Consider the following 25556-nt stretch of genomic DNA (forward strand, 5'->3'; position numbering starts at 1 on the left):
CAGAAAGTTGGAGGCTGAGCCAGGCCTGGAGCCATGTCAGTCACCCACCAGTCTGGTGGGATTTTCCACGTGGCATCTTTTCTTTCCAGGAGGAGACCGGGAAGGTGGGCATGGAGGCTGGGGGGAGAGGGCGGGGCAGTAATAGACAAATAACTCAGCAGGGCCACTTCCTGCTCATCCATCTCATACTCCCCAAGATCCCCGCCAGCCGAGGCAGAAGAAACCATATTCTCTGCCCAACTGCTTATACTGTTTGGTGTCTGACTACCCTCTGTCCAGGGGAAAGTTCTACCTAATATCTAACCCAGCTTATTCAGAGATTCCTTTTCCTTCTTTCATTTAACAAATATCTGCTAAGCACTGACCAGCCTCCCTCTCCCAGGGGTATTTTAGGCCATGGGAATGCAGCAGGGAACACAACAGCCAAGGCCCTGCTCCCTTGGAGTTCATGTCCACCGGGCTGTGGGGCTCTCATTGGGAGGCAGAATGGCTACTGTTCAATTTTCTGGTCACTTAAATCTAGCAAGTGCTGTCTGCAGGGCAGGGCACGGACTCACACCTATGGGACAGGGTTCCATTGAAATTGTCCAGTTACCATTTCTATGGAACAAACTATCCCAAAGCTTAGTAATGTGTGACAACTGATATATTATGTTCATGAGTTCTGTGGGCCAGGTTAAGGTACAGGAGAGGGTGGCTTAGCTTGACTCCACAGTACCTGGGCCTCAGCTGGGAAGACTTGAAGGCTGGGGGGCTGGAATCACTGGGGACATTTTCATTCACATGGTGGTTGATGCTGACTGTCAGCCAGGTTGTCAGCAGGAGCTCCTCCATGTGGTCTCTGTGTGGACTAGCTTGGGCTCCCTCACAGCATGGCAGCCGGATTCCAAGGCTGAGTGTCCCAAGTGAGCCAGGTGGAGGCTGCATCTCCCTTTTTATCTAGCCTCAGAAGGCACAGAGCACCACTCTGCTGTGGTCATAGCCCACCCAGGTTCAAGGAGAAGGAAGGCAGACATTACTTCTTGACAGGAGAAGTCTTAAAGTCACATCATGAGAAAAACATGTGAGATGCGAGATACTGTTGTGGCCATCTTTGGCAAATACAATGGGCCACATGGGCTTTTTAGGACTTCATAGCCTTTGGAGAGAAGCGGAGTGTACGAGAATAGTAGATGTCATTTCCCAAGCACTTAGACCTCCCAGGCACTGTGTATATCATCCAGCAATCTCTGTAGTGAGTACTGTTAGCCCTGTTTTACAGATGGAAAAACTGAGGCTCAGAAATGTCACACCGACCGCCCTAAGTCATACAGCTGGCTTTTGCATCCAAGTCCGTCTGCCTCCAAAACCATGGCTCTTGACACTCTGCTACACTGCCTCTCCCTCCCTAAGTAATTTTTACCCTCAAAGTGTGGTGAGAAGCTTAGACACGTAGCTGGGGGCAGGGACTGGGTTTCAGATCTGGGAAGGCTTGTTGGCAGAGGTGACACTTGAGCAAGGCCTTCAAAGATGTTTTAAACTTGGACACCTGGAGAAGGGAGTGGCATTCTTAGTGGAGTAGCATTGGGACAGAGGAGCCCCCAGGTCACCCAGAGAGTGCTGATGTGACTCAGAGCCTTTGACCCCCTCACACAGCAAAACTGTAAACTGTACCCTGGGCACGGCAGGCTGAGGCTGGGGGCCAGTGGATGGACTTAGTTTCCAGAAATACTGCAAAGGCAGCCCCTGCCCCTCTCCACCACATTACCATCAGCTTCCTCCTTCCGGAGCTGGGAGTGAGGTGAGGGTCCCACACACCCCCACCTCCATGTGCAGACTTGGGTTTGCCCTCTGGAGATGGGATGAGTCTGAGCTGCCTCTGGTTCACACCCATGAGCTTCTGCTAATACAAACTGGGCCTCAGAGCAGGTCCCCTCCACCAGCTCGTGTTAGGGCAACAGAAATGGGAACTTTAATTATTACCTCCATAGGAGTCTTGCATATTACAGGAGCAGCTCCTGTCCCTTCCTGGCCTCTCCCCCTTTCACAGTCTTCCGCTCTTCTCCCTCCCACCCTTGGTCCCTCCTCACTCACTCTTCTGTTTCTCTATTTGCATCTGCGTCTCCAACTCCCGCCCCCTAATTCCGCTCTCCTCTCCATCTCTCTCCTGTTTTCTTTCTCTGTCTCTCATCTTTCCCATGTCCTGTCTTTCTGTCTCTGTTTCCCTCCTTCCCCTCACCCTCTCTTCCGCACTTTCTTCGGGTTGACGGCAGCCCCCTATCTTCCCGGACAGACCATCTAATTGAAATGGAGCACTCTAGAGAATGTTAATAGGAAAGGCAGCATTAATTAGCCAGCGTTGGCATAATTAGCTTCCTCCTCTCACTGCCTGGCATCTAACTGGATAATGAGTCTCTCTCCGTCCAAACAGAGGGCAGGCAGGACAAGGGGACAGGCCACAACCGGGGATGCCGGAAAGCCTCCTGCCTTTGGGCCCCCTGCTGGAGCCTTCGGGCTGCCCTCTCCTGCCAGGCCCTCCTGCTGCTTGTACCCAAGTCTTGGGGAGACAGATGCCTGGCCCCTGCCTGTGCCCAAAGTTTTGTTGCCCCTGGAGCTGCATATTAAGTGGTCTGAGCCTGACAAACAGCGGCTGCAGCTGCAGAGTCCCAAAGAGGGGGTGGGGAGCTATTGAGAGTTCTTAAGAAGTGTGACAGGCATGGAGCCCTGGCACAGCCACATGGGCAATGGCTGAGCACATCACAGTCCCCAGAGGGAGAAAAAGAAATTTGTTCATGTGACAGATAATAACCAATATACTAAACAGACTGCAGAGTGCTTCCACCCTTGACCCTCCTCATAATCATGTGAGGCAGGAATGGTCACCGGTTTTATAAACGAAGACTCTGAGGTTCAGAGAGGTTCACTGCCCTGCCAATGTTCACACTACCAGGACCCAAACCAGGGTCTGTCTGATTCTAAAGAGCATGTTCTTTCTCTTCTACCCTGATACTTTTAGAAGGTACTTTATAGTTGCTCATTATATAAAAGTGATTGCAGTGAAGTTACACCTCAGCTTGGAGTTCCAAAATCAGAGAATGTAACAAAAATTAGAAAATCATGCCCAGTCAAAATTCCCTTTAAACATCCCTTACACAGGGAGGAATAGCTCTTCTGTTTGCAGTTGGGCTGTGATTCCCCTTTTTCTGTGGCCTTGAAGGCCCCGATCTAGTTGGCAGAATGTGATGGGCAAAGAACAGGATTTTTCTTTCTGTTTTGAATTCAGTTGAGTTAAATGCGTACTTGATGCAATTCCACTGCAGGATTTGTCTCGGTTATGAGTGGGTAGGGGTTAGCACTCAGGGCTGGCGACTGCAACTACAGGGCACCTATCCTCTCCTGCTTTGTAGCCTGCTGACCCTCTCCCTCTCCTGTAGGCTATGGACTCGGAGGATGACCCCTTGCTGCAGGATGTATGGCTAGAGGAGGAGCAGGAAGAGGAGGAGGAAGCCACGAGAGAGGCCTTCAGGAGGGCCCAGAAGCCGGGGCCTCAGGCTGGGGCAGGCGGACAGAGTTGCTGGCAGCGCTGGGCCTTGTCCTCCTGGCCCCCGGCCTCAGGCTTCTGGAGCACCCTGGGCTGGGCTTTCACCAATCCGTGCTGCGCGGGGCTGGTGCTCTTCCTGGGCTGCAGCATCCCCACGGCCTTGTCAGCCTTCATGTTCCTCTACTACCCGCCTCTGGACATTGATATCTCCTACAACGCCTTTGAGATCCGCAACCATGAGGCCTCTCAGCGTTTCGACGCCCTCACGCTGGCACTCAAGTCCCAGTTTGGGTCCTGGGGGCGCAACCGGCGTGACCTGGCCGACTTCACTTCTGAGACGCTCCAGCGCCTCATCTCAGAGCAATTGCAGCAGCTGCATCTAGGCAACCGCTCGCGGCCAGACGCCAGGGCCCGGCGCACTGTCCCGGCGGCCCCACAGCTCGGCCTAGGCTTGTCGTGGGACACCTCCACCGCCCGGAAGCCAGCAGCCAATCGGCGCGGGCGCCTTCGACGCGAGACCCCGCCCCTGGGGGGCCTGGCAGCCAACCAAAGTGGAGCCCCAACGAACCAGGGGACGGAAGATAATTGGGGGCACCAACCAGGCGCCCCGCCCCATATGGCGGCGGCGGCCAATCAGAGCCGTGCCCGCCGGGGCGCCTCGCGCTGGGACTACTCACGCTCCTATGTGAGCGCCAACACCCAGACGCACGCGCACTGGCGAATCGAGCTCATCTTCCTGGCGCGTGGCGACGCAGAGCGCAACATTTTCACGAGTGAGCGGCTGGTCACAATCCACGAAATTGAGCGCAAGATCATGGACCACCCGGGCTTCCGGGAGTTCTGCTGGAAGCCCCATGAAGTGCTCAAGGACCTGCCGCTCGGCTCTTACTCCTACTGCTCCCCGCCCAGCTCGCTCATGACCTACTTCTTCCCTACTGAGAGGGGTGGCAAGATTTACTATGATGGCATGGGCCAGGACCTGGCCGACATCCGGGGTGAGCACCCCTGGGTGTGGCTGGGGCAGGGCCTGTAGAGATCCGGTCTGAAGGAGGCTGAAGGCGGGGCTTGCAAGGGGTGGAGACTGAGGGTGGGTGGGATTTGTAAGGGGGCTTTAAGGAGGCTGGGGGCGGGACTTGGAGGTTGAGGAAAGGCTTGATTCTTGATTCAGTACTTTGCAGGCTTAGGAGGTTGGGGTTGTAATTGTCTGTGAGATGGAGTCGGGCTTGAGCTGAGTGCTGGGTGGACCTGGGGGCCATTCATTGAGGAATAGCAGGGAGCCGGGTTGGGTGTGAGATGGGATCTGAGGGAGGCAAGGAAGGAGGTTTGGGTGCATACCTGGATTGAGGGAGACTGGGAGTTATGCTGTGGCCAGGAAGGAGCAGGTAGATAACGCTTGGGGTGGGGCTTGGCATGAGGTTGGTTAGAGGGAAGTTGGGGTGTGGTTACAGAGAACTGGGCATCTGGAGAGAGGTTGGGGTTGAAGAAAGATCGAGATGGGTCAGTTTGAGGTTCATCAGAGATGGGACTTGAGAAAGGATGGAGTGGAGCCAGAGACTGGCTGTCGGGGGAGGTCTTGGGTGTGCCTTTTAAGGAGGATATGAGCAGGGTTCTAAGTGCATGAAGGCAGGACTGGAATGGGAAGGTGGAGTTACAGGACTGCAGAGATTGAGCCTTGGAATTAAGCGAGGTTCAAATTGAAATGAAGATGTAAACTTCGTGGGAGCTGCCTGAGCAAATCTGTGGGGCTGCTTCTCTTGGGCAGCTGTGATTTCTGTACATCATCCCTCTGTCCTGTTAGGGACAGTTGGAGGCAGCCCAAGCTGCAACAATTTCCTAGCTCCTTAGAAAGCAGGTGAGGTGTTGAGAAGGGCCGGATGACCTTGACGGAGGGTTGGTGGGAGCAGACCCACTGAGCTCCTTGGGCCCCCACCCCTGCTTCTGCAGGCTCCCTAGAGCTGGCTATGACTCACCCTGAGTTCTACTGGTACGTGGACGAGGGCCTCTCTGCAGAAAACCTCAAGAGCTCCCTCCTGCGCAGCGAGATCCTCTTTGGAGCACCCCTGCCCAACTACTACTCGGTGGACGATCGCTGGGAGGAGCAGCGGGCTAAGTTTCAGAGCTTCGTGGTCACCTACGTGGCCATGCTGGCCAAGCAGTCCACTAGGTAGGAGGTCCAGCTGCATCCCGTGTGTGCCTGCCCTTGTTTGTACCAGAAAAGGGCTGTATTAGGGTAGGGAATTGGTTTCCAGGTGCTTCTTTCTCATAAATCCCGGATCCCCTTCCCAGCAACCTTTTCCCTAGGAAATCTTTCTGTTCAAATCGGGGGCAGAGCCAGATACATCCTCATCATCACTCTGACAGATGAAAGGACACTTTTCCTGATCAGGGTTAATGGTTAGTGAACAGACAACTTTGGAGGAACTTCTGCCCAGGAGGTCTTGGGTACTGATTTTCTCCTGTGATGGTGCGAGAAGGCTTTCTGGAAAGTGTATTGACCAGGGAGTAAGGAGTTCCTCTCTACCTCTACTATCCAGGGAGATAGTGGGCAAGTCACTTCACTTTGCTGGGCTGCTGTTGCTGGTAAAATGGGGATGCTGAGCCCTGCTACCCATCTGCAGTCAGTAGGAGGAATGAGCTAAGAGAGACGTGAAAGAGCTTTAGGGCAGTGGGTACTTTGATTGTCCTCCAAACCTTGGGGTGTGCGTCTCAGAATATAACTGGGCCCCTCCCCACCAGCAAATTGGATAGCTCATCTCTCAGGCCTGCGGGGCAATAACTCCAATGCCTCTCTGTCTCCTGCCCTGGCAAGACAGCCCCTGGCACAGGAGGACTCGTTCTGTCTGAAATACCCTTGTTCCTTTATTGAGCAACTACAGTAATAATCAGAGCTAACATTTACTGAGTGCCTAGGCTGCGCCACACACTATCCTAAGCCGTTATGCACCATCTAGCTTAATTCTTACACCAACCCAGTGAGGGAGCTGCTGTTCTGATTATCTTCACCCTACAGTTGAGGAAGTTGAGGCACAGTACAATTAAGTAAGCTGTCCAAAATATTAATCCAGAGCCCTTACCCTGTATGTTTTTACACCAGTTGCTGTGCTAAGAGCATGCCCCTAGCCCTGCTTCATTGCCAAGCAAACCTCTGTTCATCCACTAAGATCCAACCTGGCCAACTTTTCCTTGAGGCTGCATTCAATGACAGGCCTAACCATTTCCATAGTCCCTGTCCTCCTGCATGAGGGAGGCAGGAAAGATCATACACAGGCTTTGGAGTCAGATACATCTGGGGTGAGGTCCAAGTCACTCCACCTAACTAGGGGAGTTTCAGCAAGCTGTTTCACCTCTCTGAACCTGTCACTCTGTATTTTAGTTTTTTAATTCCATGTCACTCAAAGTGCAACTCTTGAATCAGCAGCAGCATCACCTGCAGACTTGTTAGAAATGCAGAATGTTGAGGTTTTTCCCAGACCTACAGGCTTTGCAGGGGACTTGTTTGCAAGCCTGAGGAAGGTCTGATTTAATGATGTCTCTGTGAAGTGCGAGTTTGCTGAGGACGGGGATTGCTCCTGCTTCCCTTCTATAGGCCTAGCCCCTGGCACTGTACCAAGAATCTCCTACTAGAGATCTGTCTGGGGGACGGGTAAATGGATGGATGGGTGGGTGGATGGGTGGGTGGGTGAATGGATGGATGAATGGTTGGAGGTACCCCCAGGGAAAGGTACTTGGCTGGTTTGGGAATCCAGGTTGGCTGTGGAAGGATCTTCAAGGTTGTAGATACCAACAATTACCTCTGCTTAATGTGTTCAGCTGCTGAGACAAAACCCCTGTCCTGGGTGAAAAAAAAAAGCCTCTCTTCCCTCTTCCATCTCCCAAGAGCTTTATAGGAGTGGTGACAACCAGGGCCCCTGTAGACTTGCTTTAGTGCCTTCTTTTGGATTAATAAAAACCTTTTTATCAGTCTATTATTAGTTACCCGAGAGATGGCACCTTGATTTATTACAGAATAATACAAATTATCACTTTTACTATTTCTCTGATAACACTGGAATCTTAGATCTCATTCATTGCATTTATACCCCTTCAGGCTTTTTGCATTTTTGTTGCATGTATTTTAATTCTATGTACATTTTAAACCTCATAAGACATTACATTGTTATTTTACTGAGTCAGAATCCATTTATATTTACTCACATATCTACATTTTCTGTTGCTCATCATTACTTTCTGCAATTTCATGTTCCCCTCTGGGATCATTTTCCTTGTCTCTGAAGAACTCTCTTTAGTATTTTTTTTTTTTTTAGTGCAGGTTTGCTGGTGATAAATTCTGTTTTGTTTGCCTAGAAGGCATCTTTATTTTACTTTTATTTTTGAAGTATATTTCTGTTGGTATGGAATTATAAATTTGCAGTTATTTTCTTTTAATACGTTAAAGATGTCAATCCATTGTGTTCTGACTGCCATCATTTTTGGGGAAATGTCAGCTGTAAATCTTTTTGTTGCCCCTTTGAATGATTGCCTTTTTTTTTTTTTCCCTCTAAATGCTTTTAAGATTTCTCTTTGTCTTTGGTTTCAACAATCTTACTATGATCTGTGTCAGTGTGGCTTTCTTTATATTTGTTCTGCTTGAGGTGCACAGAGCTTCCTGAATCCATGGGTTTATAACTTTCATCAGTTTTAGGGATTTCCTGGCTACTATCTCTTCAAATATTGCTTCTACGTCATTCTCTGTCCCCTCTCCTTTTAGGATTCTAATTACACAAATGTTAGATATTTTCAGAGTACCATATGTTTTCTTTTTTATGAATATGATAAAGAGGTAGGAATTGGAAAGGTAAGCTGAAGAATCTGGGTAATTAGCATGCTGCTTTCTTCATTTTTTAAATTTAATTTTTTAATACAACTTTTAAAAGTTACACTCTATTTACAGTTATGACAAAATATTGGCTATATTCTCTGTGTTGTACAGTACATCCCTGTAGCCTCTCTTACACGAGTGCTATGTGTTTTCAATGCTCTTTTCCAGGTTTTTCTTTTCTATCTTTTCTTTCCGTGTTTTGCTTTAGATGTCCCAGTTCACTGATCCTGTCTTCTGTTTTTTCTGTTCTGCCATTTAACATCTATTGAGATTTCAGTGTTAGCATTGTGTTTTTCTACTGAGAATTTTCAATGATTCTTTATTATAGACTTAAGTCCCTGGTGAAATTTTTCATTATATATGTTTTGTTCATATTCTCCTCTCTATCCTTCTTAAGGATATTAAGTTATTAGGTTATTTTGGATAACTTGTGGATTTGTTTCTGTGGTCTATTCTTTCACTTGGTTTTTGGTCATGTGGTTCTGCCTGTGTGTATGCCTGGTAATTTTTATTGAGTGATGAACATTATGTATAAAAACATAGAAGTCCAGATGATGTTATTCCTTCCAGAGGTTTATCCTTCCCTCCACTAGGCAGATGGAGTTGTGGCTGATCACCTTAACACAGTCAGCAGTTTGAGGCTGGTTTGCAGTCCTGTAAAGTCTCAGCCTACTTCTAGTTTGCCCTTGGTTCTCCAGGATTTTCAATTGAGAGCCTGGTGTGTTCTGCAGAGCCTCTTACCCTGACAGATTCCAAACCCTAATTTTTGTCTCTCAAATCTGAAAATATGTCTACTCTGCTTTTTCAGAGGCTTTCTGCTTAGGATTTTAGCCTCATACACCACACAGCCCCAGTATTTGGCAAAAGTGCTGAGGAAGAAACTGGCCTTCTGCTATGCTTGTCTGCAAGTTTCTGCCCAAAGCTCTGCTAGTTTTCCTGACTTCCAGCCTAGCTTTTCAGCCTCCTGCCTGTGTTCAGAATCAGCAAATGCCTCCAGGGTAAATGTAGCTGTAGAAGGGAAGCTTAACTTTTGTAGGTTTGTCCCTTTCTGGAGTCTTAGCCCACTAGTTCTTGTTGCTTCAGGAAATCTCAAATGTCATCAAACAGATGATTTCTCAATTTTATCTGGTTTTTAGCAGTTCTCTAGGCAGGAATACTGGTCTTGCATGAGACTATTCCATTCTCCTTGAGAGTAAAAATTTGAGCCTGTCTCTTTTTATAGTCAGTAATTAAAACAGGACCTAGAATCTAGAAGGTATTCTGTAAATGCTATATGAATGAATGAATGAATAAACGATTGATTGAACTTTCTGTTTTCTATTCTAGTGAAAGATCAATTAACCCATTTATTTCAACAATGTAGATAATCCAAAGATTTTTTCTACTTGGTTTTTAAATGTCCTGTTTGGTTTTTTTAAATAGCTTTATAGAGGCATAATTGACATATTACCAACTGCATATACTTAAAAGTTTATAGTTTGATTAGTTTTGACCCATGTATACACCATGAAACCTTTACCACAATCAAGATGGCAAAGAGATCCATTACCCCGAGAAGTTTACTCATGTCCCCTTGATAATCACTCCATCCTGCCTCACCTTGCCTTCCCACTGCCACTCCAGGGACCGTTTTCTGTTTCCTATCACTATATATTGGGCCCTTATTATCTTTGAATATCTATAGAAATTATTCCTTTATTTGAACATTTATAGAAACTATAGTGATGTCATCTTTTTTATATGTGTCTTTTCTCTTTTTTTCATGATCAGTCTGGCTAGAGGTTTGTCAATGTTATTGATCTTCTAGAAGAACTGGCTTTTGGCTTATTGATTTTTCTTTATTGCCTTTCTGTTTGTTTATTTACTTATGCTCTGATCTTCATTATTTCCTTTCCTCAGTGTACTTTCTATGTAATTTTCTCTTGTTCTGCTTCCTTGCAGTAGAAGCTAAAATCATTGATTTGAAAGCTCTCTTTTTTTCTAATATAAGTGTTTGTTTCTCTAAAATTGCCCTTCTAAGCATTGTTTTAGTGCATCCCACAAATTTTGACATGTTGTGCTCTCATTTTCATTCCATTCAAAATAGTTTCTATCTTCTCTTTTGATATTTTCTTTGATCCTTGTATTATATTTAAAATGTGTTAGTTTCCAAATATTTAGGAATTTCCCAAATGTTGTTTTGTTGCTAATTTTTACTTTAATTCTACTGTTGTCTGAGAACATACTTTATATGACTTAACTTATTCTAAATTTATTGAGTCTTGTCTTATGATCCAGAATATCATCTGTCTTGCTAAGTGTTCCCTATGCACTTGAAAAGAATGTGCATTCTGCTATTTTTTGGGTAGGGTGTTCTATAAATGTTAATTAACTCAAGTTGGTTGATTGTGTTGTTCAAGTCTTCTGTATCCTTACTGATTTTCTGTCTAATTGTTCTAGCAATCATTGAGGAAAGGGTTTTGTAGTGTCCAGCTACAATTGCAGGTTTATCTATTTCTTTTTTCCTTTCTATCAATTTTTGCTTCGTGTATTTTAAAGCTCTATTATTAGGTACAGAAACATTTAGGACTGTTGTATTTTCTTGATGAATTGACCCATTTACCATTTTTAAATTACTTCCTTTATCCCTAGTAACATTCTTTGTTCTGAAATTTACTTCATTGTTTTTAATATAACCACTCCAGCTTTCTTTTGAGTCACATCAGCATGGTATAGCTTTTTCTATACTTTTGTTTTTAACCTACTTGTGTCTATATTTAAAGTGAGCTTCTTGTAGGCAGCTGGGTCCTGTTTTTTTCAATCTAATTTGACTATCCCTGCCTTTTAATTGGGATTTTTAGACCATTTACAGTTGATGCAATTATTAATATGGTTTGACTTAAGACTATTTTATTTTATTCTATTTGTTGCATATATTCTTACTTCCCCTTTTCCTCTATTTTGCCTTCTTTTGGACTGAAAGTTTTTTATCTTCCATTTTATTTCCTTTGTTGGTTTTTTAGCCATAAATGTTTAGTTTAGGGGTTGCTTCAGGGGTTATAGTAAACATCCTTAACTTATCAGTGTACCTTCAAATTATGTTAAACCACTTCACATATAGCTTCATGAATAGTGCACCACCATTTCTTTCCTCCTGGCCTTTATGCTATTGTTGTCATACATGTTATTTTCATATATGTTACAAACCCCCACACTACGTTATTTTGTTTGTTTAAATGGTCAGTTATCTTTTTTAAAGATTTACATAAGTAATAAGAAATTTTTATATATTTATTCATGTTGTTACTGTTTCTCATCCTTTTTATTCCTTTATGTAGATGTGTATTTCCATCTATTATCATTTTCTGAGGGGAGAATATAGCTCAAGTGGTAGAGCACATGCCTAGCATGCACAAGGTCCTGGGTTCAATCCGCAGCACCTCTTCTAAAAATAAGTAAATAAACCTGATTACCTCCCCCCTAAAAGAACAAACAAACAAAAACATCATTTTCCTTCCTTCTCTTATAGTGCATGGATATTGGAGATGACTTCTTTCAGCTTTTGTATACTGAAAAAGACTTTATTTTGCCTTTGATTTTGAAATATATTTTTGCTGAGTATAGAATTCTGGGGTGACTCTTTTCCCAGTAGGTAAAGGATCTTGCCTCAGCATCCTCTCACTTGCATTATTTCTGAAGAGAAATCTGCTGTCATGCTTATTTTTGTTTCTCTATGTGTAATGAATCTTTTTTTTTTTGCTCAGGCTGCTTTTAAGATTTTCTATTGGTCACTAATTTTGAGCAATTTGATTATCATGTGCATTGTTGTAGTTTTATTCATTGCTTGTGTGTGTGTGTATTTGGGGTCGATTGCTCAAGTTTTTTGAATCAATATGTTTATAGTTTTCATCAAATCTGGAAAATTTTCAGCCTCTTTTGAGAAGTCCAATAACCCATATATTAGGCTGCACTGAGGCCTGGAAACTCTCACAAACCAGGAAGTCAGGGTAACCATAGGGCCCATCATGTTTCTCATCTCTCAGAGATCATCATTCTCTTTGGTGTCTCATGTCCAGGGTCTTGTTTCATATATTTTCTCATTTGGGGGTTAGTTTCACTGGGAGGGTAAATCTAGATTTCATCTTGTTCCTCCTTGGCCAGAAGCAGATCTCACTCCTGTTTGTATTTTAAAACTCCACTTGACCAGCTTGTTATGTTTTTCTTATTAAGAATAACTTCAGCAGGGAGTATAGCTCAAGTGGTAGAGTGTATGCTTAGCATGCATGAGATTCTAGGTTCAATCCCCAGTACCTCCATTAAAAAAAAAAAGAATAAATTCTGTTAGATGCACTCTGAGTAACAGTGTAAAACTGAATATCTGGAAGCTGGTTTGAATTTTGAATTTTGCTGTGAATAATTGAGAATTGGAAGATGACATAGAATTTGGCTATAATTGATTATTATCTGTGTAGAGCAGTGGTCTCAACCTCACTGATCATTCAGTCCCACCCCAGACATTCTGATTTCATTTGTCTAGAGTATGGCCTGGACATCAGGATTCTTGGTAGCCCTCAGGTGATTGTAATGTACAGCCAAGGTAAAGAGTGTCTGGTGAGGTGGATGGCTCCTGGTCCTCCTCCATATCTGATCCACTCCATCTTTCTGTGCCCTCCCTCCCCCAGCAAAGTCCAGGTTCTGTATGGGGGGACAGACCTCTTTGATTACGAGGTACGCAGAACCTTCAACAACGACATGCTCCTGGCCTTCATCAGCAGCAGCTGCATTGCCGCCCTCGTCTACATCCTCACCTCCTGCTCAGGTAGGGCTTCTCTGAAGGCCCCTCATGGAGCCAACCCCTTCTCTCCTCCCAGTGTGCTTCTCTCTGTCAAAGCCTTCCTGCTCAGGAATGCCAGAACTGGTCTTAAATCTGCCATGCCAGACCTGGCGAGGGAGGGGTGCTCAGACAACACCTAATCCCAGGCAGGTGACTGAGGTGCAGTGGCAGGTTGGACCATACCTGAGGGCCCCCACCACAAGGACCTCCCACAGTTGAACCTTTTGCCCTTTGACCATCTTCTTGCCGATAACCTTGCTAATATGTTTTGGGGGTTCTGGAGTACTGGACACCTTACAGATTATTCTGTAGCCTGTTTTTTAGTCCCAGGTCAGCTGCCTTTAGTCCCCCAGTTCACTTTTCCACTGCCACCTCCCCATGTGCCCTGGCTGCTTCTTTCTGCATATACAGCAGGTACTCTGTATTGCCCAAGTGAGTGAGAGATTGGTCATGCCTTCAAAACTGGAAAAGACATTCGTTCATCAATGTAACAAATACTAATTGGGTACCAACTATGTGCCAGATGCTCTAAGGTGCCAGAGATCTAGTGGTGAACATCACAGACACACTTCCTACCTCCATGGAACCTTTAGTATACTGGGGTGACAGATTATTAAATATATAACAATTCCCTACTGGCACTTGGGGTAAGTTCGGCAAAGATGAGGGCCCATGAACAACCTGACTTGCTCAGAAATGCCTTCGTCTGCCACTCAGGCCTCCTGCCCAGCCCCTTCTCTGGACGTAGAGAACTGCGCTGGGCACAGATGGGGTGGTGAAGGCACTCCTTGGGGATGGGGGTATGTGGGGCAGGATGCAGCAGGGGTCAGGGACACTGAAGGAGTGTGTTCTGCTGGGTCCCCCCACTTTATCCCCTCTGCCCCTTGCCCTGCCCAGTGTTCCTGTCCTTCTTTGGGATTGCCAGCATTGGCCTCAGCTGCCTGGTGGCACTCTTCCTGTACCATGTGGTCTTCGGTATCCAGTACTTGGGCATCCTCAATGGGGTGGCTGCCTTCGTGATAGTGGGCATTGGTGAGTTCCCTCCATCGCCATGGCAATGGGCCTCCCACTGGGGAACTCTGTTCCCGGAAGAGTCTTCTTCCAGGATGCAAAGACTGGCTTCCATGGGGGCTCCAAAAAGTCCCCTCTCAGACCTCAGAGACTTGGAGTTGGGGTGGGGGGTTGGTAGAGTATGAGTGGTGGGTGGTCCTCTTCATATTGTGGGTGAAGCCCCCAAGAGGTGGAAGGAGCAGGCAGGCATGCTGGTTGAGGTTAAGAACAGTGGGAAAGGTGGGAAGGAGGCTAAGATTTGGAGGAAGGGGCCCAGTTCTGGGGAGGGGATAGGGCCAAGGAGCACTGAGGGTGGGGCTTGGATTCTCAGCCCAGGTTGGGTCTGACCCTGGGGACAGCAGAGTGATCCTGAGCCACCCGGCTGGCCCGGGACCCCCTCCCGTAGGCGTGGACGACGTCTTTGTGTTCATCAACACCTACCGCCAGGCCACCCATCTGGAGGACCCGCAGCTGCGGATGATCCACACCATCCAGACGGCGGGCAAGGCCACCTTCTTCACCTCCCTGACCACGGCCGCCGCCTACGCGGCTAACATCTTCTCCCAGGTGGGAGACCACCCTCTGCCCCTGTCTGGCCTCCTGTTCCTCCCATGCACCCCTGGCCCCTGATCTCTGCTCTTCCCTCACCCCTTCTCTTGTGGCCACACCAGTCTGTGCCTCAAGGTACTTTCCAGATCCCTAGAGGTTTTGTTACTAATCACCATCACCAGAACTTAGCAAATGGGAACATGATAATAATACAAATAGTGTTTATCATTGATGCTCAGTAATAATAATCTAGCCTCTGCCCTGAGGGTTGTTTGGCAGTTTCCAAAGGTCCCAGAGCTGTCAGTGGTGAGCCTGCCCGAGTCTCCTGGGCCCTGGTCTGGGGCTCTCTCCCCCCAACAGCTCCACACCACATCGTCATCCCTACGCTGACTTTCCTCTTGCTGGCCCCACACTCCTTCAAGTCTTCGGCCATGGCTGTGGTGCTGACAACCTGAAAGGCAGTGAGCCTGCCTGAGTCTGAGAGTTTTTATGACCCAGGCTGAGTATCTCATCTAGAAACCACCTGATGCTTTGGGATTCTCCAGGCCTTCCTAGAGAGCCACACCCAGAAAACAGGCAGAGCTGGGTTCAGACCCTACTGTTGCCATTTTCTGGCTGTGTGGCCTTAGGCAGGTTGCTTAACCTCTCTGAGCCTCACTTTCCTCATGTGTGGATCATCAGGGACTGAAATGAGATGGTGTGAAAGCATTCCGCAAACAGTGAAGGCTCTTCTGCTTGTCGGCTGCAGCTGCCTTCTGACACTATGCCACACACCCACTCCTCCTGGGCCCAGCCCCCCTGTTCCCATCAGGGTGGCTTTCTCTCCCTTCCCCCTCACTACCTCATGGCCCACTCCAACAGGGTGTCTCCCTCTGTCCTCATATAAGGGCAGTTACGGAGCGCTTGTTCTGTGCCAGGTACTGTTCCGGGCAGAGGGCTGCAGCAGAGACCAGAGGTGGGACTTTTCCTCCCCTCCCATGCCCCGAGCACCAGCCCTTGCCCTCTGATGCCCTCCTAGGCTAGTGTCTCCATTCCAGCAGCCCCGGCCTCCTCATCCTGCCTCAGCCTAGTGGTTCAGGGTCCTGTGCCTGTCTGCAGAGTCCCCAGGCTCCCTGGGCTCCAGGCCTGCCAGCCCCACATCCCCCCTCTATCTCTCCATCGCCAGATCCCGGCCGTCCACGACTTTGGCCTGTTCATGTCTCTCATCGTGTCCTGCTGCTGGCTGGCTGTGCTCTTCACCATGCCCGCTGCCCTGGGCATCTGGAGCCTTTACATGGCACCGCTGGAGAGCGCCTGCCAGACCAGGTGAGCTGGGCCAGCGGAGGGGCAGCGGGCCATGTCCTCCTCTCACTGAATATCCGTAACAGGACTTGCGGGCCACTCAGCACAACACCCTCTCTCCCAGAAGCCTTGTGATTCACTATTGAGCACCTTCTGTATGCCCAGTCCTGTGGTAGGAAGCGAGAAACCTGTCTGGTAGTTCTATTTGTGGTCACCTACTGTGTGCTGAGAAGTGGGCAAAGCACTTTTGTACGAGATCTTACTGCCTCCCCTCCAAGGAGCTGGGACCTCTTATTTCACCCATTTTACAGACAGTGAAACAAAGGCTTGGAGAGGTTGGGCAACTTTTTCAAGGTCACCCATTTAACAGGCAGCAGAGCTAAGATTTAAACCCCATAATCTGACTCATAATCCTACGCTCTTAGCCGCCAGGTTAAATGTCCTCGGGGTTCCCTCCTTTGGGGGAGGAACAATTTTTAGACACAGCGGGCCCCATGCAGAGTTGAATGGATCGGTGCAGAGCTGCTGCTGAAGGTGGAGGAGTTGGGGTCTCATGGGCCATGGACCAGGTGGCCTGGGGAGGGAGGGATGGTCAGATGGAATCCGGCCCTGGTGATAGCCTGGGTTGGGAGCACTGAGGAATGATGGAGGGTCTGGGCTCGGGGCAGGGCACACAGAAGCAGAAATGTCAGGGGTCCATGACAGTGTCCACCTGAGCCAAGAAGGGTCAGGAAGGACATGAGAGCCCAGCAAGGAGCCCAGACTTGGGCCTAGGATGGACTCCTCAGCTCTTCTCCTCACACTCCCCTTCAGGGCATCATGGCTGGTGGCCCGGGTTGGGCCCTGCACAAGGGCACTGTGGCTGAGGCACAGCCCTCTGCACTGTGGACATTCAGATTTGACTATTTCTATGACTGTTTTGTGACACAGAAGCAAAGTATCTTGGGTAAAGGGCTTTTTTTCCTAACCTCTACGAAGACACCAACCAAGGCCCACCCCACCCTGCCCCCGAGTCTGGGGCAGTAGACACAGCAGTTGTCCCCGTTCTGGGCTCCGGCCTCAACCTCTTTGCCTGGCAGCTGTGGAACCTTGGGCCTATTACTTAACCTCTCTGCATCTCAGTTTCCTGTTCTATAAAATGGGTACATATAGTCCCTGTAAGGACCGAGAGCATCCGCACGGGGCTCCAGCTCACTGCCTGACACAGCACTCCTTAAGTTTGCGCCTTATTCTTGTTCCCAGTCCCTAGGGCAAGCCCTGTCTCCCCCACATTCCCTCCAGCCGAGGCCTCAGCTGCGTCCTCAGCCCAGCCCCGCTCCCCGTTTCCCAGGGTTAGGGCCCCAGGGCCGCACGACAGCGGAGGTGCGATTCCCCTGCTTTGGTCTCAATGTGTGGACAGCTGTGTGTTGTCACCCCTCTTCCTGGGTAACGGCTGCTGTCTCCATTTGTCTCCCCGGAGGAAGAGTGGCACCTGAGGGCCCTGGAGAGATGGCACTGGAAAGGAATCGGGCGCAGGAAGTCTGCGCTGCATGTCCTGTGTGAGATGTCAGCGGCGGCGGGGTGCCTGGGCTCACGTGGAGCCGGGGTCTTGCCCACCCTCCCTGGACACCCAGGACTCTCGCCTCTCCCCTACTCACTCCACAGCTGCCACCAGAAGTGCGGCCGCAAGAGCTCCCTGCACTTCCCCGGGGACATGTTTGCCGCTCCTGAGCGGGCCGGGGGCGGCTCCGCGCAGGGCCCCATGCCCTACCTGGATGATGACATCCCCTTGCTGAATGTGGAGGAGGAGCCAGGTGAGAGCTGGCGCCGGCCTGCCCCGCTGAGCCTGGCGAGACCCAGGGCCTGCCTCACGGGGAGGTTGGTTTGTCAGGATGGTTTGAGGACAGGCTGGGCTAGAGGCGGGGGCTGGATGAGAGGGCCGTGGGGCTCCCCATCAAGCATTTGAGCTTCCCTGGAGAGGACCGAGACCAGGGTGGGCTTTGACCCGTGTCTGGGCCAGGCCTCTGATGGGCCCCTGCTCTGCCCTGGCAGTGTCGCTGGAGCTGGGAGACGTGTCCCTGGTGTCTGTGCCCCCCGAAGGCCTGCAGCCAGCCCCCGACACGGGCAGCCGCGGCCAGCTCATTGCCCAGCTGCAGGAGCTGCTGCACCACTGGGTCCTGTGGTCGGCTGTCAAGAGCCGGTGGGTGATTGTGGGTAAGCGAGCTCTCCGTTCTCCTTCCCCCCTTCTCGAAGCTTCTCCCCAGTGCCTGAGGCATGGGGACAGACCCCCACTCCAAAGAACAGGCAGGCATTGGGAATCCACCCCTGTCCTGCTAGTGAGCTAGAGGTCAGAGACCTGGGCTGGTGGCCCTCACTCTCTCTGAGCCTCACCGCCTTCCTGAGTAGAACAAAGCTGGTCCCGCAATAGCTGTTGCTTGCTGAGCTCCCGCTAAGTGCCAGCCCCATGCTGGGCAGCAGAGCTCAGTGCTTGGGCTCTGGAGTTAGACCGGCTTGGCTGGGTCGGAATCCTGATTCTGCCACGTACAAGCAGTGTCACCTTGACTGTGCCATTGGGTCTGAGCCTTAGTTTCTTATAGTATAACTGAGGATAAGAATAGTGTCCATAGAAAAAAGAATTAAAAAAAAAGAACAGTGTCCGTCGAATAAGGCAGCTGTGAGGAATGCTATCGGGCATGTAAAGAACTTAGCTCCGTGCGTAGCATGCAGTAAGTGCTCAATAAAAGTTAAGTGTTGTTGTTGTTGTTGTTGTTGTTATTATTATTATTATTATTATTATTATTATTTTTATCACTGACTGTATTTAGGGCTGTGTCAGATCAGGTGGATGTGCTGGCTCTTTATAAACTGGTAAGGGCTCTGAGTGGTGGCTGATTCTTGTCTAGAAGGAAGCTTGTAGCTTATAGTCTAACCCCCCAAGTGATGCACATAACAACCAGCCCCTCTCCCCGGAGGACTGACCCCCAGCAGCCTCTCTCAGAGGCTGGCATGCTGGGCCTCTGCCCACTCCCTTGGGACAGCCTCTCCTCCCCCCTCTCCCCTCCCCATAAAGGGAGCAGCTCTTTCCCAGAGCTCTGGAGGCCCCAGCTGTGAGTGTGCCTCCCGGGCCCCAGCCCTGCCTAGCATGGCATCCTTTCCTCGCAGGCCTCTTCGTCTCCATCCTCATCCTGTCCCTGGTGTTTGCCAGCCGGCTCCGCCCTGCCAGCCGGGCCCCACTGCTCTTCCGGCCCGACACCAACATCCAGGTGCTGCTGGACCTCAAGTACAACCTGAGCGCTGAGGGCATCTCCTGCATCACCTGTTCAGGTGAGGGTTTCCAGCCAGGGTGGCCCTTGCGGGACCCTTCCTTCTTTGTAATCCAGATCTCAAAGACGAGAGATGGGACATTTAGGCTCCCCATCACTGCGTAACCTCAGGCAAATCACTCCACTTCTAAGCCTCAGTGTGCCCACATTTCATTAAACAAATACTTCGTGGGTGCCAGCTGTGCTGGTGCTGGGGAGACCCCACTGGGCAGTACAGGCTTCCTGAGCTCAGGGAGTTTGTTCCACTGCCGGGACAGGCCATATAATAGTAGATCTGAGCTGTGGTGGATGGAAAGCAGGGTGCCTGGGGAGCTCAGCATCATGGAAGTCTTCCTGGAGGAGGGAATGTCTAAGCCAAAACTTGAAAAATGGGAAGAACTTAGTCTCTGGAAGGGGTAAAAGGGAAGGAGTTTTCCAAGCTGCGAGAGGAGAAGAGGAAAGAGGTCTGGGCAGAGGGGAGCACTGGAGGTGGGAAAGACCGGGACCAGCTTCGAGAGAGGTGCTGTGTGGTTAGAGATCCAGCGTGAAACCTGGCTGGGAGACCAAGGTAGGAGGCTGGTGCAGTCACCTAGATGAGAGATGGCGGGGGCTGGGGCCAGCGTGGCCGATGGTGGCGGCCAAGTCAGGAGGTTTTTAGGAGACAGAATCCGTAGAACTTAGTGACGGAATGCATGCGCAGGATGAACAAGGAGGTGAAATAAAGACATCTCCTCGCCTTCGTCTGATCCAGGCCGTCATCTTACAGAGGGGAGCCTGAGGTCAGGGCTGGGGTGGGGGAAGTCAACCCAAGGTCATGCGGCTTTGCCGGGTGGTTAGAAACCAAATGAGAAGACGCCTGGGCGAGTGCTTCCAGCTCCTGGGGGAAGCCCCGCTGACTGCTGTAACTGCCTTCATTTAATTAGGGTGGTGTTCAGATTAACCTGGCCTTCCCCCGGTAATGGCATTAGCCAAATGCATGATAATCAACTGCAGCTCAGAGAGGTGCCCGAAGAGCCCCTCCTAATTTGGAGGCAGCCCTGGCCACGTCCCCTGCTCCTTTCCCGCCTGCCTGGGCATCAAATCCCACTCCACTCTCGCTGCCGCTACAAATCCTCCCGCCATCCCTCGGGGCTTGGAGGAAAAAGCCATGTCTGCTCCCACTACACAGACAGACAAACCCCAGGATGATCCCGAAGTTCCTGGAAACATCTGTAGAAGGGCCAAGACCTCAGCCAGAGTCCAGCCCCCAGCCCCTTGCATCTCAGCCTCTGAACTGCCTCTTAAAGGGACCCCTTCATTTTGTAGCCAAAAGAGCTTCAGCCTTAGGTGTGGACAAGACCCATCCTGATGGGGCCCTGCCTCTCACTTCCCCTGCAGGTCCTGTTCCCTCCCTGAACGTCTGCTTGCTTCTCTGTCAAATGGGGTTAAGAATAATGACCTCTTAGGATTATTGTGAGGATTAAATTTTTGAAGATGTTAAATTCCTCTCATTAAAAAACAAAAACAAACTAAAAAACCACCACGTTTGGTGCAAAACGGGAGGTCTCCCCTCATCTCTGCTTGTTGATAACATGCCGTTTCTAATTTTTCCTGTTTATTGAACATTTTTCGCGAGCCAGACACGTTGCTAAGCACATGAGATGTGGTATCCCATTTGGGCCCTCGGCCCGCCTCTGGAGGCACCCCTTTGACAGAAGAGGGAGATGGGACGTGATGAGGTTGCGTAGGGAAAGCTTCAGAGCGTCTTTCTCTGGGTGGGGCTGGCAGGTGTCTTTCTTTTGCCTTAAGAGTCTTGTAAATTCAACATTTGGTGTTTTTTCAGTTCCATCTAGTTTCATGCAGACCCCTGACACCAACCCTTTCTCAAGCTGGGGGCCCTGGGTCCTGTGTCCCTGGGGTCATCACTGTCCTAGCCTCTGCAGGGCCCTGCCAGGGAGGCCCTTCTGTCCCTGACATGGCGTGGGGGTAGGTCTGTTCCAGGAGAAGCCCCACAGCCTGCAGAACAACATCCGGACATCCCTGGAGAAGAAGAAGCGGGGCTCAGGGGTGTCCTGGGCCAGCCGGCCTGAGGCCACCATGCAGGGTCAGTAGGGAGCGTGGGCTGACTGGGTGGGGTTATTGGGAGGTCCTGCCTGGTGCAAGGGTGCAGGGACCTTGTGGGGAGAGAGGATTAAATCCAATCTTTGATTCTTATTAGAGAACAAAATCCTGTGTTCTTGGGTCACTATGGAAGGGTTGGGTGGGGGGGTTGAACTGGAGGCCCTTGCCTGTCGTCCCACCAGCTCTCGGCCAGAACAATGGGAACCCGTCCTGCCACTACCCCAGTCTGGACTGTGGTGCCCCATAAACCTGCCTTGTGTGCCAAATCTGTCCTGAGTATCGGGGGGAGGGCTGGGGCGTCCTGAACGCTTATCCCTTCTGAGTTCACCATCGGAGGTGGGACGCTGGGATATATGTGGGAATTAACCCTTGTCGCCCCATGGTCATTGTCACCCCTTCTGTGCCCACCATTGTCATCACCAGCATGGCCCCACCAGTCACACGGGGCTCCCCATCATTAACACCACTGCCACTACCATAGTCCCCACGCTGGCTCAACTTCACCATGACTTCGCCATCCTCATCACTCCCTCCACCTGCGCTGCCACCCCATCGCAGGGACCACCGCCACCTCCACCTCCACCTCCATCTATGCCACCACCCTACTCCAATGTCCACTGCCAACGACCTTTCTCCCATCATTGCCCTGGGCTTGATCCAGGAGAGGGGCAAAGCCAGCATTTGGAGATGAGCCCAAGGTTGGGGCTCAGCTCCTTGGTCAGCAGAGCAGAGGGTGGGCTGCTGCAGAATCAGGAGAAGCCAGTTGAGGTGATAGTCATCCCTCCTCCACCTCTCGTTTGTCCCTAGACGCCCCAGGCATGGTGTATGTCTCCAAGATGAAGAGCAAAGGCCACCCGGCTGTCTACAGGTTCTCCCTCAATGCCAGCCTACCTGCCCCTTGGCAGATAGTGTCTCCTGGGGACGGGGAGGTGCCCTCCTTCCAGGTGAGCGGGGCTGTCGGGAAGTTAGTCACCGCTACTGGGGAGGGGCCCCTCAATGCTGCACTGGTGGGCACTGACCATGTCAGGGGCGGGGACAGGGTCTGTGAGGATGTAGCTGCTACAGGCAGATGAGGACCCTCTCCCGCTGTCAGCCAGGTCAGTGACAGGGACCCGCAGAGTGGTGAGAGCACAGGCTTCTGAGGCATCCAGACCTGGGTTCAAGTCGTGGCCACTGCCATTTATTACCTGTGTGTCTTTGGGAAGATGACTTAACCTCCCTGAGCCTCAGTTTCCTCATCTGTGAAATGGGGATTTGAAAAGTACCAGCCAGGGTTGTTGGAGATACATGAGGCAAGGTTTGTGTGTTATGTAACATCTGGGCTGTAGTAAATGCTCAATAAATGGGAGCCACAGTTAGGCTGTTGACCTTGACAACTGTTCCCGCACCTCAGAGAAGGCCCTCCGAGGGCCAGACCAGGCCTCCGGCTTTTCCCTCTGAGGAACCATTTGTGTTTCGTTAACATGTTACACCCCCTGGGTGACATTGCGCCTGTCCCCTTATTTGTTCAGGGTTTATATTTCCATCTCAGAGATGGGGTGTGTGAGGCATTTTCTGACCCTGACCTTTGCACTGCTGTCCTACTGCCCGGAAAGCTTTCCTTCCCTCTTAATGCACGGCCGATGCCCCAGCCAGGTCTCAGCATGAGTGTCACCTCCTCCCAGAGCCCTGTCCTGGCCATCCCTCTCAGCTTGCCCTCCTCTTCTGCTGCCTGTTCATCCTGTGTCTTATCCTGATATTTAATTCAAAGCCCTTACAAGAATCTGAAGCCATCATAGTTGGCAGCTCACAGTGGGCAGGGACCAAACCCATCTTGCTCACTGCTGTATCCTCAGAGCACAGCTCAGGCCTGGCCCAGGAGTAAGTAGATCCTCAGGTGAAGGAAGGACTGAGGCTCAGAGAGAGAGAGAAGGATTTTCCCCATCTTTAAACTCGAACCCAGGCCTCCTGAGTCTCTGCTCGGTGCTCTGTCCCCCACTTTGGGGGCTGAATTGGGGGCAGGGTGCGGGGAACACTCCGAGGAGGGAGGGGACAGAGCCTGAGGCCGGGCCCAGGCTGAGGCAGCCTCCCGGAGTCACCTGTCTTGTCTCTGTCAATCCACTGCTTAGGTGTATAGAGCGCCTTTTGGTAACTTCACCAAGAAGCTGACCGCTTGTATGTCTACAGTAGGGCTGCTCCAGGCGGCGAGCCCCTCCCGCAAGTGGATGGTGACGACCTTGGCCTGTGACGCCAAGCGGGGCTGGAAGTTTGACTTCAGCTTCTACGTGGCCACCAAGGAGCAGCAGCACACCCGGTAACCTTGCAGATAAGCCAGTTTCTACCAGCCCGCCCCCCCCCCCACCTCACCCCCAGTAAGAGATGTCAGCAGGAACCTTTAAGAAACCCATGTCCATTTCCACGCGTTTGTTCAGACAGTTCCCTGCCTGGGACTGGGGAGTGGGAACACTGAGATGACAGGGCCACGATCTGCTCCCATCTGCCACTGTCCCTCTGGGTGGCCCCGCAGGATGCATGGCAGCCATCTGGCTGCCCTTCAGCATCACCCAGCAGTTCCCATCACAGAACTTCTGCATTTGCTGTTCCCTCAGCCTAAAATGCTCTTCCCCAGCTCCTCATGTGATTGACTTCTTCTCAAGATTCAGGTCCTTGCCCAGAGGTACCCTGCTGGGAGAGGCTGCCCCTGACCAGAACACCCGCCCTGTCTGAAATAGCCATGCCTGGTCTCTCCCTGGGTGTCACCCCTCTGCTCTCCTTCCAGCTCCCATCACCACCTGGAGTCATACTGACCTACTGGTCCTCAGGAGCACGTAGGCATCCTGCAGCGGTCACCTCGACTGTGGCCCCTACTGTATCCCCAGCCCCCGGCCCAGTGCCTGGCACAGAGCGGGTGCTCAGTAAACACTTGCTGAATGAGTGAATCAATGAATGAATGACTGAGTACACTCTGCATTCCTCTCCAAGGCGCTCGCCACACACTCAGTCTATATGATTAATTCGGAAGATACGTATTTAATGATCCCCCGCCCTCAGATTGTGGGGTGGCAGGAGAGAGACCATCTCTGTTCTATTTACCTACTGCATACGCACACCCTGCCTAGTGCCGGGCATGAAGTCAGTGCCCCAAAACGCGAGTGACTGCATTCTGTGCCTCAGGGGTCTCCGAGCCAGCTGGGGGCATCCTTCCCCAGGTTTCTTCCCCCACGTTCTGGCCGCTGAGGCTGTGTTAGCGGAAGATCTGCTCTTTCCTCCATTCGTTCGTTTAACAAACCTTCAGCACCACTGTGAGCCGGCCCAGGGCTAGTGCTGGGGACGGTAAACAAGACAGATGTGGCTGCTGCCCTCGGGCTGACCAGTGGGAGACAGCAGCTAACAAGTCAAGCACAACGTCATTACAAACTACAATACGTGCTCTGAAAGAAACAGCTCACTATCGTAGTCCAGAGAATGGCAGTGCGGGGCCGGCAATGGGGACAGGGACGTGGTCTCTGACAGGGCCTGGCCTCGGGGCATTGAGCACCCACACCAGGCTGAACTCCGCTTGGGACGGGGTTGTGGTATGGAGGCCCAGGGATGACCAAGAGGGCTCCTTGGGCCCTTCCAGCCTGGCACACCTTGGCACGGCAGTGAGGGTCCCTCTGTCTGCCCTCCAGGGCTGGGCTCCCTCTGCACATACACAATAGCCACTGGGGTCTGGCTGCCTGGGTGAATTTAGAAAATTCTAGAAAGAACCTTGAGATACATCAAGTCCCATGGTGAATAAGCTGACCGTGAAATCCTTTCCTTAAACAGAATCTTGAGGCTCTGTGACTGTTCAGGTTACAGCAGGGCAGGGGGCTTCTGAGCAGTGACCCACACCCCACCCAGGATGGCCCTGGGGCCCCTCTGAACTCTTGCACCCCCTGGAGGACAGTTTGGAAACTGCTGGTCTCCTCCACCCTTCATGCCACAGGCAAGGAGACAAACAGAGAGGGAAAAGGGGAGGGCGTTAAGCAGAGCCATGTGGTGGGACTAGATTAGAACAGGTGTCCAAACCCCAGCCCTGAACCTACAACCAAATCCCTGCACTGGGAGAGCCCAAGTCCACCCTCCGCTCTCTTCCGGCCC

General features: G+C 50.7%; 1 protein-coding gene across 1 annotated transcript in view; it reads left to right on the forward strand.

Annotated features, from left to right (window-relative positions):
* DISP3 (dispatched RND transporter family member 3) overlaps positions 1 to 25556 on the forward strand; it is a 48557-nt gene that overhangs the window by 15261 nt on the left and 7740 nt on the right. The window contains exons 2-13 of the mRNA XM_032495180.1: positions 3414 to 4515; positions 5465 to 5684; positions 13040 to 13176; positions 14089 to 14223; positions 14648 to 14808; positions 15956 to 16095; positions 17716 to 17864; positions 18103 to 18264; positions 19213 to 19374; positions 21322 to 21435; positions 22260 to 22396; positions 23561 to 23745. Of these exons, the coding sequence (XP_032351071.1) occupies positions 3417 to 4515; positions 5465 to 5684; positions 13040 to 13176; positions 14089 to 14223; positions 14648 to 14808; positions 15956 to 16095; positions 17716 to 17864; positions 18103 to 18264; positions 19213 to 19374; positions 21322 to 21435; positions 22260 to 22396; positions 23561 to 23745 (2801 nt within the window). The 5' untranslated portion in view covers positions 3414 to 3416. The remainder of the gene's footprint in view (positions 1 to 3413; positions 4516 to 5464; positions 5685 to 13039; positions 13177 to 14088; positions 14224 to 14647; positions 14809 to 15955; positions 16096 to 17715; positions 17865 to 18102; positions 18265 to 19212; positions 19375 to 21321; positions 21436 to 22259; positions 22397 to 23560; positions 23746 to 25556) is intronic.

The sequence above is a fragment of the Camelus ferus genome, chromosome 13, assembly GCF_009834535.1.
Source record: "Camelus ferus isolate YT-003-E chromosome 13, BCGSAC_Cfer_1.0, whole genome shotgun sequence".
Classification (NCBI taxonomy): Eukaryota; Metazoa; Chordata; class Mammalia; order Artiodactyla; family Camelidae; genus Camelus; species Camelus ferus.